Genomic DNA, 14,590 nt, shown 5'->3' on the forward strand with positions numbered 1-14,590 from the left:
GGATGGATTTTGATTCCCTTAGTTGAGAGAAACAATACCTTGTTTCAGCCCTAGCACCACTGATGCTGATGAAAGACATGCTAAACTACTCAAATATAGCCCCTTGATTTCAGCAAAGCTCTGTATTCCCTGCAGGATTATGCAGTACGTTTCAAGACCACAGGCTCTGAAGAATTTTCCAAAGTAGCAGTATTTCAATCCTTAGTCCCCAATACGACAAGTAAAAGATAAAAGTGTAAGACCAGAGTAAAAAGATTTAAAGTGGGAAGAAGCATTGTAGAGGCCCAAGTGAAAATAATAAAGTGTGTACAAGAGACCAGTAGGAAGACATGGTCATAATCATGATTTACTGGTAATTTCTGTGGCACAGAGTACTCTGGGAGCAAGAATCAGCACTCTACACTATAGGTAGTCTCCAGCTTCACAGTCAGTACATTCAGCTGCATGCTCTCTCTGACAATGTACAGCAATGTCAGCACTGTGCTTTCACAAGAAACTGGTGCATTACATTGCAGCTGCAAAACCCTGCTCACCTCTCTGACTGCTCAATAATTTTGATTTACAGGCTTCTCTCATACTTGCTGGGTTCAAGGCAAACTCTGGCTAAAACTATGCCTGCACGTGGGATGTGAAATTTCCCCAAAATGGGAAATTTTTAACAATTTTTCCAGCTGTCTTTCCACCTCTTTTTAGTCTTCATAACACTCCAGCATCTCTTATAGCACATTCTCTGTGAAATCACAGAGGCAATTCATGATTTTGGATCACAGCTGATCCACATAGCTTACAAGCTAAGCCCCTGGCTGATCAATCAGATTCCTGTGGAAGGACCTTTGAGCCAGGACAGATTCTGAGTGAATTCAACGGGGCTCTGTGCAAGCCAAAGGTCTATCCAGTTGTGTTCTGCTAGTGATCAGTCAGAGTCTAACACTGTGTCTATTTTTCGCTATGTTAATAATACATATTACTATTAGTTAATAAGGCACTTCTTTTAAAAAAACAACCACCAAAGTCCTCAAATCCCTAGGTAATTAGAACACAGCTGGGGAGAGGGACAGGAAGAAAGGTGTTTTCTATTAATTTGACATACCAGGAATATTGCTTACTGTTTCTGTTATTGTAGTCCTAAAGCAAAAACCTAGTGTCCTGCTCACTTCACGCAATGGTACCTCTCCATTTCAGGATGTCATGTCTATAAAGCACCTGATAAAATGCATAAATGTGCTAAATTTTTTATCTGTTTTGTTTCCTTTAAAAAGTTCAAATATTTTGGACCCAGATTTGAGGTGATACATCTGACATTCTTAAGTAAGCTAAGGAATAGCACTGGCACAGTCTGTGCGCCAGGTGACCACTGCAAACCCGTGAGTGCAAGCAAAATGGACACTAAGTTTCAGCTACCAGGTTTACTCTTGAATAACCGATGGCTTCCACACCTGTGCAGTGACGCCAGCTTTCTTGGCTGAAAATTTTGGCCTTGGAGCAGTAAACAAAGAGGATGTGGTGGTTTCTGGCTTAGAAAACGCGGAGTAGCCTGTGGGTGAATATGATTCATTTCCTGGGAGAGAGGCATTTGACGAGAACAAAGGCTGGGAACCGTAGGCTGGCACGGAGTACACTGAAGAAGGCCGGGCCCTTGTAGGAGATCCAGCACCAGGTGGAAGGTAGGTAGGTAAAGGCAGTGTTTGCTTTGAAGTGGACAGCTTCGATGTCTGCTTCATAGCAAGGCTTTCCTTAGGTGGTTGGAAAGTAAATAAAGATGGATCGAGTTGATAAGGTTGATGTTTCATAATATCCAAAGCATTGAGACCTTTCTTAGGCTTTCTTTTTGTGCTTTTGGTAGCAGCAGCAGCCTTAGAGGAAGGCTTGGTAGCAGCAGGAGGGTAAGATGGGCAGTGGATGGGATTATAAGCAACGGGTGGAGGTGCTCGGACATTAGATGAGTATTTCCAAGAAGCTGGTAAAGATGGAGTTGGAGATGAGGCTCGTGCCATGTTTGCCTGCACAGTCTCTGAATCTACCACATACTTCTCCATTCGGGAATGCCTCCTGGCAAACAGCTGTGCTCCTTTCCCACTCATAGCTGGTGGCATCTCGAAGGGAGGCTTTGTTTCTCCAGCACTTGGGGTGACTGGTGTTGACTTGGGGGCAAGGTTTGGACTCGCCAGGTTGGCCTGAGGCCCTTTGAAAGGACCAGCAAGGTTAAGAGTGCTTGGGGGATGGATAGGAGAATGAGGATACTGTGGAGATTTGGGTGGTGCAGGATATGCTGCCTGAGGTGAGACTGGTGCTGGGAAAGAAGGAGGCTTGTTGGACGCTGCAGCTGAAGGTGACCAGACTGGTGAGACTGGAGCACCAGCAGAAGGAGACACCTTGAGTGAAGGCTTTGGAGCAACAGGAGGAGGGGCCTTTTGTTTAGATGCTTGAGTCTGCATGAAATTGCAAGCTTCTGCTCCCAAACTGAGGTAGTCTTCTTCAGGTCCTGACTCAAAACCAGCTCCGGTACCTTTTTTGCCCTCTGCATTGTGTACAAGGGACAACAGGGCAGGATTAGGACTTACTTTGGGTGCATCTTTGAAATTGAACATAGGTTTGGAAGTGCTTCTTCTCTTTGCCTCTTGCAGTATCCCGGTTCTTTTGGCTGGCACAGCAATCCTTTCATCCCTGGACGCGATGTGTTCTGTGGGCTCGGTGGCTGCCCACGCGGCCGGGGCAGCCTTGCTGGCCACAGGAGCTGAGACAGGTCTGTAGAAAGCCTCAGCTGGTGGGCTGACAGAGCAGTAAGGAGGCGGTGCTGCTGCATCTGAAAGGGGACTGGTGACATTTCTTACAGGTGAAAATGGTGCAGCTGCTCGGTTTTGAACCCCGGAAGGGAAGGGCTTTGCTGTTTTATTCAAAGATGCTGCTTTTTGAGCTCCAGAGGACTGAAAAGAGAGGTTTGTGCCAGGTGCTAAGCCAAAGCCATTTTGTTGTACCACTTTGTGATTCTGGCTCACATCTGTGTAGCTTTTGCTCACACAGGTCTGCTGTCTTGACATTTCCTCCTCTTTTGATTGATAGACAGAAGAGCTCACTTTCTGGAAGTTCTCCGTCATGGTGGTTTCCCTGTGCTCCTCTGTCTGCACTGTGTTTGCCTTCATCTCCTCTTGCTCTGCTGTAATCTGATCCATCCTCTGCCGCCTCTTGGCAAACATGAGGGCCCCTTTCCCTGTGCTGTCTGCAAGTGTCTGCATCTCCTCTCCACTTTTTGTCTTCTTTTCCACCTCGAGCAGACCGCTGTCCCAGTCAAATGTCACGATCTTCCCGTCCTTGTCAATGTCAGAGAAAAAATCTTCATCTATTTCCGACTCACTCGTTGCAAGCAAACTCACCTCGAAGGTGTTTTCCTTGTCCCCCTCTTCACCTTCACCCTCTTCCCCCTCGTCCTCGTAACGTTCTAACTCCCCAGTCCCGTAGCTGACTAAAGTGTATTTCCTCGCCCTTTGGCGGCGCTTCTTGAACATCAACACCCCCTTGGAATTGGGGTTGGGAGCTGCTGTCAGCAGCAGTGCAATACTCTTACATTTAGATTTGGCTTCTTTGACCTGCTTCTCCGACAGGCTCTCACTTCGTCGGAGCCCTGTGGAAAGAATCAAATTGCGCATTAAATTCATGCGGCCCACAAAATTACAAGGAGACTAACAAATGAATTTTTCTGTACTGAAATTTATCCAGTCCCTCCTTTTCCCATATTAAAGCATTTCTTTGCTTTCCTATGGAAATTTCACTCTACTCCAGTTTTTCTCCCAGTATCAGCTGTGTTGTAAATTCCATATCCAGCATTCCTTAGAGACGCACCCATGCAGGTTCAAAGGCTACATCACTTTCTTTAGGACTCTCTTAGTTCAACAAGAACATTATGTGTATCTTTATTTCCAGCATTCTTAATTTTTATTCCCAGCACCAACAGGCAGGTGATATTTTCGTATTTATTCAGTTTCTGATCTGGTATTTTCTAAGTATTTGACCACAGTTCCTAGGGTTACAGCAGCCAGTCCCTGCCAGCCAGGCCCATGACTGCTTGATATCTGAGACCTAATGAAACTGAGCATATTCTCTCTGACTCTGGTAGCAGCTTCTGCCATTCAGGTGTTTATTTTACACCTATAGATTGCAAACTTGCTAAAAGTCAGTATGCTATTATGTATTAGCTATTTAAAAGCAAGTATACATGCAGAAAGACATACACAGAAAATATTAGCATTAGCTTTCAGCCCCTTGGAAGATGTGGGAGTTTGCCCATGGTACTCAGTGAAAGCAGGTTTCAGTCTTTTAGCAAGCATTACTTGCCTGAAATCCAAAGTTTTATAAGATACAGCATATACAGAATATTTATTTTGGAACTGTGGCAAGAGTGAATACACATTTAAGAACAGAATCAAGGAGACTCAACTAACTTCTCAAGGGTACTCACTAGATTATCAATGGCAATATTTCTGAAACCATAAACTACTGGTTTTCATCAGGTCATGTGGAAGAGGAACTGATACAGCTGCAAAGCTAATGGATGTGCTGGACATCAGTGTGACTGCTTCCTTGTAATGGGACATGGAGCATGTGCCTCATGGGGCAACACTAGTCAGGTGGTGTCCCTGCTGCTTTCCCTTCCTCATACTCTGCCACTGAATCTCATGAATGACAGCCTCCAATAGCTCCTTCCTTCAAAAAGCCTGGAATTTAAAGCTATTCCTGACTAAATCAATAGTTGCAAGGAAAAAGCATGCCTCTGGTAAAAGAAAATAGAACAGTAAATTATTTAGTATCTTTTTCTGGCATAAATAAACCAAACTTATTAAAGAAAGCCATGCCATGTGTTTTCTAGTCATGATCCTTTTAGCCATGTCAGTAGATGGAGTCTGATGCTTCTCCTATTAATGACAATTGGAGTTTTGCTGTTGTGCCAGATGACAGCACAATTGGATGAATGGTTCTCACAAGAATCTATAAAAGAGAAAAGAGCATGGTACCCAAACCAGGAATTTGTCATATTGGTGGAGAGCCAAATCACAAAATCCTTGGCTCAGTCCTGTTCCAATTCCTTACAACATTCACTGAAGGTATTTTCCAAAACTATGGGCTTTGCTGTTAGAGTGCTACCTGTTCATGTAAATATAGTCTGAGTATTATTTACAAAAAAATAATCTGCTCAAGGGATCAAGCACCTATAATAAAAGTTCTGCTCTAGTTCAGACTTAAATGCTGCATTATAACTTCTATTTTTGCAGAAAGCATGCATAGTATTTGCTGCACACAGAGTATTCCCTATGCTTGGCAATTCACTTGTTCTAATGTGTAGGTAGGATTTTATAGTAATATTAAATAATAATAATAATAATAATAAATTTACATAGTAAATCAGTGGTTCCTAAGGATAATGACCTGCCACTAGTTTAGAAGACATGAGATTGTCATAGTTTACATGGGAAAAGGACAGGATCTGTATTGTACTTGAAAGAAGAGTTTATCATGTGAAAAGTAGTTCATACTTTTGCCTTTTAAGACAGGCACTGCAAGTAATTCTCTAGGAAATGCAGGCACAGTCCCACAGTTGGTTCTGACTTCGCAGCCAAAATGTGACGCATGTGCACTTTTCTTTCATACTTCATTTAATATGCCCAAAATATGTGGGTTGCATACAGACACTTAGGCATAAGTAACTGCCTAATCCACTTGCCAATGAGACACAAATGGTTATCATGCTAAAAATACACTTCCAGAGGAATTAGCAGTGGGTTAGCAGAGGAGTTCCAGCGCTGCATATGAAATAGTTTGTCGCTACAGTATCTCACTGCACACATTCAAGCACCTTTGGCATACTGCTACTAAATCCCCAGACAGGATTCTTCACATTGTTGGGAAGGAGCAAGCAACCAATAGAAAGGTCCCAGATGAATAAAATAACAAAGAAATAAATAGATTAATTAATTAATAATGCATATATACACCCAGTTAATCAATATTGGCTCCAGTGGCAAGTTTGCTTCCATGTAAACTTCTTGGACACATTTTGAAGCTGACCTCTGGGTCTGGGAGTCAGGAGAAATAACGTGTTCACTTTACAGTCTAGAGAAGGCTGACAAAACCAAAAGGATCATGTAACAGTTATACACATGCTGGTGTCTGTCAAAATCTCTTCTGCAGGCAACATCAAGCTTTGCTGCTAGACTTTTTTGTTAACTTTTCAAAGCAGTGGCATGGCTTTGGTTTTAGATGATGCAAATGACAACGCAAAGCTTTTGCTATAAAAGGAGAAATCCACAGGATTCACTTAGACATGTGCAAGCAACTTGCTCTTTTTGTTAATATTTTACAGATTGCCACTGTATATGCATTAGAAGACCAGCAGAGTTCAGCCCTTTCTGGAGATGTAAGTATTTTTAGTTGGACCAAGTCATGAGTTAATTTCAAAGTGTTAGTCTACTAAGCAAAGTTATTCAGCACAGTTAAGGCATGGGTACACTCTTGGCTCATCACCAGGAGCATTGTATTACCCTGAAAAAATATATAAAGCAAGAACAGAAACATCATTTGAAAGAAAAAGAGAGAGGGAAAGTTAGGAAACTGCAGAAAAAATCTCTAAACTTTTTTTTTCTAATGCATTCTAAACCCTGAAATTATATCTAAAGCTACAAAAGATGCCCTCAGGCAGTGCAAATGATTAGATGGGATATACTCACTTGCGTGCCTTGCCCTGTGCTTGAGAGGTCTGTGATCCTTTTCTGAGTGCTTGCTGTCTTCTCCCTGCTCTGTGGCTTCTGGTGAGATTGCAAAGGAGAGGAGGGAAGGAGGTGCTTCTGACTGCCCTCCTTCTACTTGAGAATCAACACACCCCCTTTCAGACTGAGACCTGGGTGTTTCCTTCTCCCTGTCTGAGCAGTCTAGGATCACCTCCACCCTGGGGATAGATGGAACTGCACCTTGGATCCTCTTGACCTCTTTGCTGCTAGAAAACTGGACTACTTTGTTTGACCACTGGATGTTGCCCTCCTTCACACCCAGGGGAACTGCGATGAGGGGGCTGCTCCCGTCCTGTGGTGCACCGGGTCCTTTGCCTGGAGGGGGGCACTTTTCTGCCCCCAACAGAGTCACAGCAGGAGCATTGGTGGCCTTGTGCACGTCATTTGAGAGGGACAACTGCAGCTCAACCATAGCACTCGGCCTTTCTTCTGCCGTCCCTCTGAAAGCAGCCTCATCTGTCACAAGCACCTTGGGGGTTCCTATCACTTTAGGAGGAATTCTGTGGCTTTGTGTGGTCTCTTGCTTTGTTTCAGAAAAGTGTGTGTTGCTTTCTGCTGCTCCGTGGTGAGTCCCACTGTAAATCTCTGTGATGCACAAATCTCCATGGGGTATCTCTTGCGCTGTGTTCATTTGCAGTGTGGTGTTCTCCCTATAGTCCTCAGTTTTTATGCTCTTGTGCTTCCCATTTTCTCTTTCAGCACTCAAGGTGTCATTTATTCCACTGGAGGATCTGCACATACATAAACAATTCAAGAAATTAAGCTGCTGTAAGCACAGCCATTGTAAATAGACAGTTACAAAGGCAATTTCTGCATAGCATTTCCCCACCCTAATTAATTGTGGTACCTTCTAGCAGATCCATTTAAATAAAAGAGTTTTTCCACAATGCAGAGGTCTTAAATAGAAGCATATTTGTATCTTTCAAAATTCTTCAACTTAGCAGTTCAGTAAGAGGGAAATTACACAACACTGGTAGAACCATGACCCCACTACTAACCTGAAATGTGGAACTGTATCATTCTTAACGTCAGTGTGCTTTCACAGACACATTTCTGTCATAGGATTTCCAGAGAAATGCTGCTGAGACTTTTGAGACAATACTTCTTCATATTTCACATGTCCACGAGAAAATTAACTTTGCATGACACCAGAGGAGTGGTTAATTTTTGGCTCTGTAGCCACTACTGCTACTGTTTTAGGCACCATCCTTACATGTGGTTCCTGTCCCAAATCATTCACTCTCTAAGGAATAGAGAAGTACTGGATAAGGATCAGAGGGAGGGAAATAAATACTTGAAATACACATTCAAAGAATTCCTGTGAGGATCATCATCCTTATATATCATGGATTAATTAAAATATTCTGGGCCTATTCCAGTGATCCAGCATAAAAGGGCAGTGAACCTATACAGTATTTCCTACTTGTTTAAAAATATATTATTTCTAACTGGAAAATGTTATTTTTATTTGTGAAACCTGCACTATATTTCAGCGTAGCTCATTTTTCTAAACTATTAAGTCCTCTGGCTCAGTTAGGCTGTTTTACTGGTGTTAAGGACACCTGGTATACTCTTTAGCTCCTTCTTTCAGTACTCTGGACCATACTGCCTACTATTAATTTGAGGAGAAACCTTGTCTGTACAGCAAGGCTGCAGCATGTTATTAAGAGTTTCTATTTGCTAGAAGGTAGCAAAGCACTTTTTCAAATGAGGGAAGTGGTAGGTGTCGCCAGTAAAGTATTAATATCAAGTACTATGGAGATTTTTGAAATCAACAGCAGCCCTGGCTATCTAAAACTTTGGAACCCCTTAGAAATAAAGGTTGGAAGAAGCAGCAGAAGGAACAAATCTGTCAGTGCGCTGAGAAACTTCAATATCACTTGCTTTTTAGGCATGCAGCTTACTGCCTGTAGCAGTCTGGGTCTGCCTCAAATAACACGAAATGAGTAACATCCATTTCATCACATATGGGGCTTTGTGAAGGTCAGACAGATTTTAATTTAGGGAGCTCCTTGTGAATGCTGCTGGATCCCATCGTATGATGCTATTTGGATGATCAATTGTACTGCTCTCAAGCAGAGATAGATTACAGAAATCTGTAAACATTTCCTTGTAAGATATGGACTGGGGGCTGGGCCAGCTAAATGTTAGCCTTTATTGGTAGCTGAGTGATTGTCTGTGTGGAAGAGAAAGATTTCCGCCTTAAAAGGCCCTTGCTATGTATGGATATACTTCTACTCTATATAGACATAAATGTGTATCCTCTGTCAAAAGGCAGAATACTGGGTATGATTTCCTTTTTGTCATTTCATATTCTGTTTTGTGAAATTTTTGTTTTTGTTTCGGGCCTTTCCAGCTCCCTGCAGGAACAACAGCCCTGGTGTAATTCCAGGAAGGAAGCAGAACTCATGGAGTCAGTGTGGCAGGGTTTGTCGCAGGCTCATGTTTTCCTCCCTACATGGTGCATTTCATGCTGCGTGCACTGAGCACTCCCTTCTTCCCCTAGAAAGGTTCTCTCCAGACTCAGCAGTAGCCCAGGAGCTGCTAACACTGATGTGAGGAGGGCAGGCTGGCGTTTCAGTGTCTGTCCCCTCTCTCCATGTTTCCCAGATCCATCTGCTCAGCATTTGCCGGGAAGGTCAGTGAGATGCTCCCCCACATGGCATCTGGGAGTGCCCGCCCTGCAGGGTGTTGCTTTCCTCTCATCCTGTAAACTGAGCATTTTCTGGGCACTGCTGCTGGTCAGTAACTTGCTGTGGCTTACAGGGCATTGGGAAAACTTTGGTAGACATCAAAGACCAAGTAGCATTTTAAAAACTACTTTAAAAGCCCAATTTTCCTCCCAGTAAGAGTTGTAAGAGCAGAATTAGGTCAATAGTTAGTGCCTGTGAAAATCGCATCCTTCATGCAAAAAGTTCAGGAACAGCCAGGAGCTTCCCAATGGAAATTATTCTTCCCTGCTAACAAAAGATACTTAGGTGAAAAGATCACCAGTGGAATACCACTTTAATTATTCTTTCCTCATGATTTCCAGCATTTTCTTGAGGTGTCTGCTAGAAGCTAGTCAGGAGAGGAAGGTTTGCTTCTCATTGCTCTCAAAGGATGCTAAGACACTTCCTGAAAAAATCCTTCTGGGGGTAGTGCTGAGAGGGATAGTACCCACAAACGAGGTGGGAGGGCAAGAGAAGTGTTTCAGTCTATTCTCCCATACCTGGGAAGATACTGACAGCAGGGTCTGGGATTTGGGAGAGATGAGCTGATGAGAAGAAATTTAAAAATTCTTACAGTGAGTTTCTTTAGAACATTTTAGTCACTTTCAGAGTGCTGAGCACTGCAATTTTCTTAAAATTCTGAATGGTTTCATTCCATGAAACACTGAATTATGTGGTCTAAACACTCTGTTTTGGTTCTGATTTTCAGGACATGCCTTGAATGTTCACCATATATTCAAGCGGGGGCAATGGAGAGTCCCTTTCAGCTGCAGCATCCTGTGGCCTTCAGACAACTGAAATATCAGTTATGGAGCAGCAACAGGCAGGAGTCAAAGTATGTGGAGCTATTTCTATGGCTGAAGAGAAGACAGCTGGTCAGCCACAAATATCATTCTTACAAGTGCAGTTCCAATAGTCACATTATGAATTAAAAACAGAAGAATGCAGCTATCACATGAGGAACACTCAGCTGGTCCCCTGTTGAGCCAGGAGCAAGAGCTGTGCACTCTGGGGGAGGTAAGCTCTAATCCTCAGTTACCATCGTCCCCCTGATCCTGTCACACTAATCCATTACTCAGCCCCAAACAGCCTGAACAGACAGGCCATGCAAAATGTCTGTTAAAATAAGCACTCCTTGAGAGCATCTTGTTTTGAAGGTAGATTGTTACTTTGAACTGCTAGGCACTTGAAGAAAACTCCTTTGTGCAGGTTGCAGGAACCATGAGGAATTTCACATGCTGTGTAGACATCCCTGGTAGCCAGAAACAAGTGCCTGTTTTCATCCTTTTCAGGGACGCTGCTCTGTTAGCTGTCATGACGAATCCTGATCCTTTCCTGGTCCTGCCTGTGAGAGGGAGCTGCAGTAGCTCTGGGGGAAGCCTAAGTCCTTACAAGGAGTGTGGGAGTTTCAAGACTTTTTCTTCCTTTCTTACCCCCACTGAAAGCCAATTCAGAGTTCATCCTGTCTGAATTCACTGTCTGGGAGAATGTGCTTTACTGTAGGTGGCTCTGAACTCAGGTTGCATTTATTACACTGATGGCAATTACAGAGCAGGCATTGGAATAGACTGATGTTCAGTGAGCTGGCCTGCTTGCAAGTTTGCATGAAGCTTCTCTGCTCTAAGAAACTCAAAGCATTTTCAAAGAAAACTGAAATTCCCTCTCACTATTTTACAAAGGCAGAAACTGAAACCCAGAGAGCTGTGACTTCCCCCACCTCATCGAGTGAGGTGATAACAGCTACAGAAATAGAATTCGTGACTTCCAGGCCCTCTCCTCCTCCTGACTACTAACACATTTTGCCACCCAAGACGACCATTTGCCATGTCATCATCGAGGCATATCTGTGTAACACAGTTTCTCCATGTATAAAGCCTTTGTTTTTTGTAAGCCTCACTTCCATATCTATGGGGAATAACAGCACTTCACTGCTTTAAAGGGGTGGAGAGAATAACTGAACTCAAGGCTCTGCAATATGCATATATGGTAGTGAACACCTTGCAAGTATTAATACTTATATTTGGAGACTGTACTATTAATTCTGTGCCTGACCGCTGCTGTTCAAAGTATATACATTAATTCCTTCAGCTCAAATTCTCTGTCTTCCCTCCCTTTTCCATCCTAGCAGCGTTACAGACACTAACAACAGGACTATCAGAACCTCTCAGTACAAGGCTGCAAAAGGAGTGTGTTCAAAGCCAACATTTTCCAGGTGATTCACTGAATTGCACCAAAGCATCCTGAGCATTCCTGTACCTCTTGACAAGCATCTGCAGGACGTCAGTCAGGCTTTCCATCAGAACGATGACCTCAGCATAGGTTAGGTCTCCACAAGGCTTGCCATTGATAGACACCACCTCATCCCCCTCACACAGTCCAGCCTTGGCTGCTTTGCTTTTGCTGCGAACCTACAATGAGTCAAAAACAAATTCCAAATTACACAATTAATGTTTGTCTGAGAACAGCAGTAACCATGTCCTCAACATGCTTTTGTCTGTACAAAAGGATCAGTAATATTGATCATAAACAAATTGGTGGTAACACAAATTAATAACCTGTCTCAGTTGAGGTTAATATTGTTCTGGTCAGTAAAATACAAAACCTTCTGCTTTAATGAACTTGTGAGCTAGATGTCAAACAGGCTGGATTGATTCTTTTAAAACTGGGAGACGCAGAAGTTTAGTACAGACAACAATCAATTGATCACAGTTGAGCAGAAATGCAAAAAACTCTCATTAGTTTCTCTGAAAATGAAGACTACTAAAAGCTGAAATCTGCACTGAGATTGTAAAAGAAGAGTGTGTAAATTCAGGCCTCTCTGGGCAGAGTGTCAATATCTACATTTCCTTAGATGCCCAACTGAAGCTTTAGTCCCCAAACTATAAACATCTGCATCCCTGGAGATCCTAAATCCATGTTTAGTCATGTGAGTAAGTGCCCTGATTTATTAAAGTTAAGGCACGCCTGTTATGGTCTAACCCTCCCTGTTAAGTTCTCATTCAAGAATCCTCTGCAGCTCAGTTTTTGCTGTTTCTCTTCTTTTTCCACTGGCAGTGTGTTGTAACTTCTCACAGTCTTTGTATAACAAAACTTGGACAGCTCTAACACCACTCAAGGTATGCCGTACAGTTGACTGCTATTTTTAAAGTATGTATTTGGCAAAGAGTGTGTTATATTAACCAGGATTCTTGCAGGAGTCTATTTTAGAATGACACATACACATAAAAGGGCTGGCCTTGGATTCTTTGATCTCAATCTGCTACCTGTTGGTGTGAGTACTTTGGCCTTATACCATATCCAGTTGTTGATTCAATGTGTTATCCTTGTTAATTCTCATAGTGTTTTCTTGAAAATTTTTAAAGAAGTAGCATAGTTCTACCACACTCACAGTGGCAGAGCCAGTCCCTACCAACTGTAAGGAAGCTACTTCTGATATACTCCAGATTTGAGGGTAGAACTGGCCCACAGACTCATGGAACTGTCCCAAACTTTCTATTAAGCCACTGGGCTGGTACCTAAGATGCATTTCAGAAAGGAAGTTCCTTGGAGTCAGGATGATGGGGCGCACAAAGAGTAAGACTGCACGTTTTTCTGTGGCAGGGCCACCACATCTATCTCTGCTGTTTTGATTTACACATTCCCATATGTCATATTATGGCTCTTGGAGCAGTGAAGGAACAGCAGCCTGGTGCATACAGAAGCCAGTTTCTACCTTGCAGAGTTAACATTTACAAATATGGAGTGGTATGCTGCTCTGTTTATCTGCCCTTAGACAAGAGCATAAACATCCTTGTGCTTTGGGAAGAAATGACACTTTAGACAGTGTTTAGAGGTTTTGCTTCATAAATGAGCTAGGATTTGGGTGGAGGTTTAGTTACTGTCTTTTTTCAAATAGGAGGGTATGCTATTAAAATTTTACAAGACATCCTAGACCTGAACATAAATATTTAATGTAGATGCCATGAAGAATTTTGAGTGACCCTTTTTCAGAAAATCTATAAACATCCATTATAGAAACCTGTGAACTCTGAAATAGTATAATGTGATACCTAGATTGTGAGAACACTTGTTTCTCTTTCTTTATTTAGTGTTTGAGAAGCATTAGAAAGAAAAAAAACAGACAAGGGGATTGATTTTCTTTTCAAAGATCTTAAAAGATCATTTCAGTCCATTTTTCTGCCTTGTGAATTATTGAGAGATCACAATTCTGATATTTGGAACTTCATACAAAAATCAGCCTTCCAAATTTGAACAATGTCTGTATAAAATCACCTCAGTATTGTTTTTTGGGGGGTTTTTTTGGTTTTGTTTTTTTGGTTTGGGTTTGGTTTTTTGGTGGGTTTTTTTTTGGTGTTTTTTTGTTTTGTTTTGGTTTTTTTGGTGCTTCTGTTGGGGTAATAAAAAGGAAGACAGAGCACTCAGAAAAAGAAAATCAGCAAGGCAGATTCAGGGATAAATTATGGCAGGTTGCTGCTAGGGTAGAATATCCCATCATCATTTGTGTTATTTCAACCTCAGCATAACAGCAGCTTACTCAACAATACGTAGACTGCTTTGCCAGGCAAGCTGTAATTGTTTCTGGCTTTATTTGTTTTCACTGGAAACCCACAAAAAAGAATAAATAATTTACTCATGTAAACAGAGACTTTTCAGATTTCTGGGAAAAATAATAAAAATAAATAAATACTAAATAGAAAGAGCCACCCAGAACAACAACAACAAAATTCCGAGAAGATTTGTGGAAAGAAAGATCTTCCTGGTAAAATGTATTCAGTGGACAGTTTTCTCTCAAAGGCAGTTTTGGCAGTAAGCCTTTGAGGAGGCCACTGGGAAACAAAAGCTGTCTTTGTTAGCAGAAATACAACTTGGTCACACAGAGGACAGTAAGAAACCTTTATCCAGTTCTTGGGAACTTAAAGCAAAGCATATTTGGCTGTAAAGCAGGAGAGATTCTTAAAAAACCAGTGATTGCTCTTGCTTCATAGTGCAGCCCTGGCTTTCTCAGGTACTTGTTTCTCCTATGCACTTGAAGTTTTTCTTAAGAAGAAGTGGGTTTTTGCATAAAGTTTTTGAGTAGGATCTCACTACAAGAATAATATGTTT

At 42.2% G+C, this 14,590-nt stretch overlaps 1 protein-coding gene across 1 annotated transcript in view; it reads right to left on the reverse strand.

Moving 5' to 3' along the window:
* The window catches only part of SYNPO2 (synaptopodin 2), a 79,144-nt gene that overhangs the window by 15,193 nt on the left and 49,361 nt on the right, over positions 1–14,590 (reverse strand). Inside the window, 3 exon segments of the mRNA XM_032110369.1 lie at positions 1,437–3,619; positions 6,717–7,507; positions 11,744–11,895. Coding sequence (XP_031966260.1) covers positions 1,437–3,619; positions 6,717–7,507; positions 11,744–11,895 — 3,126 coding nt within the window.

This window comes from Corvus moneduloides, chromosome 5, assembly GCF_009650955.1.
Source record: "Corvus moneduloides isolate bCorMon1 chromosome 5, bCorMon1.pri, whole genome shotgun sequence".
NCBI classification, from domain to species: Eukaryota; Metazoa; Chordata; class Aves; order Passeriformes; family Corvidae; genus Corvus; species Corvus moneduloides.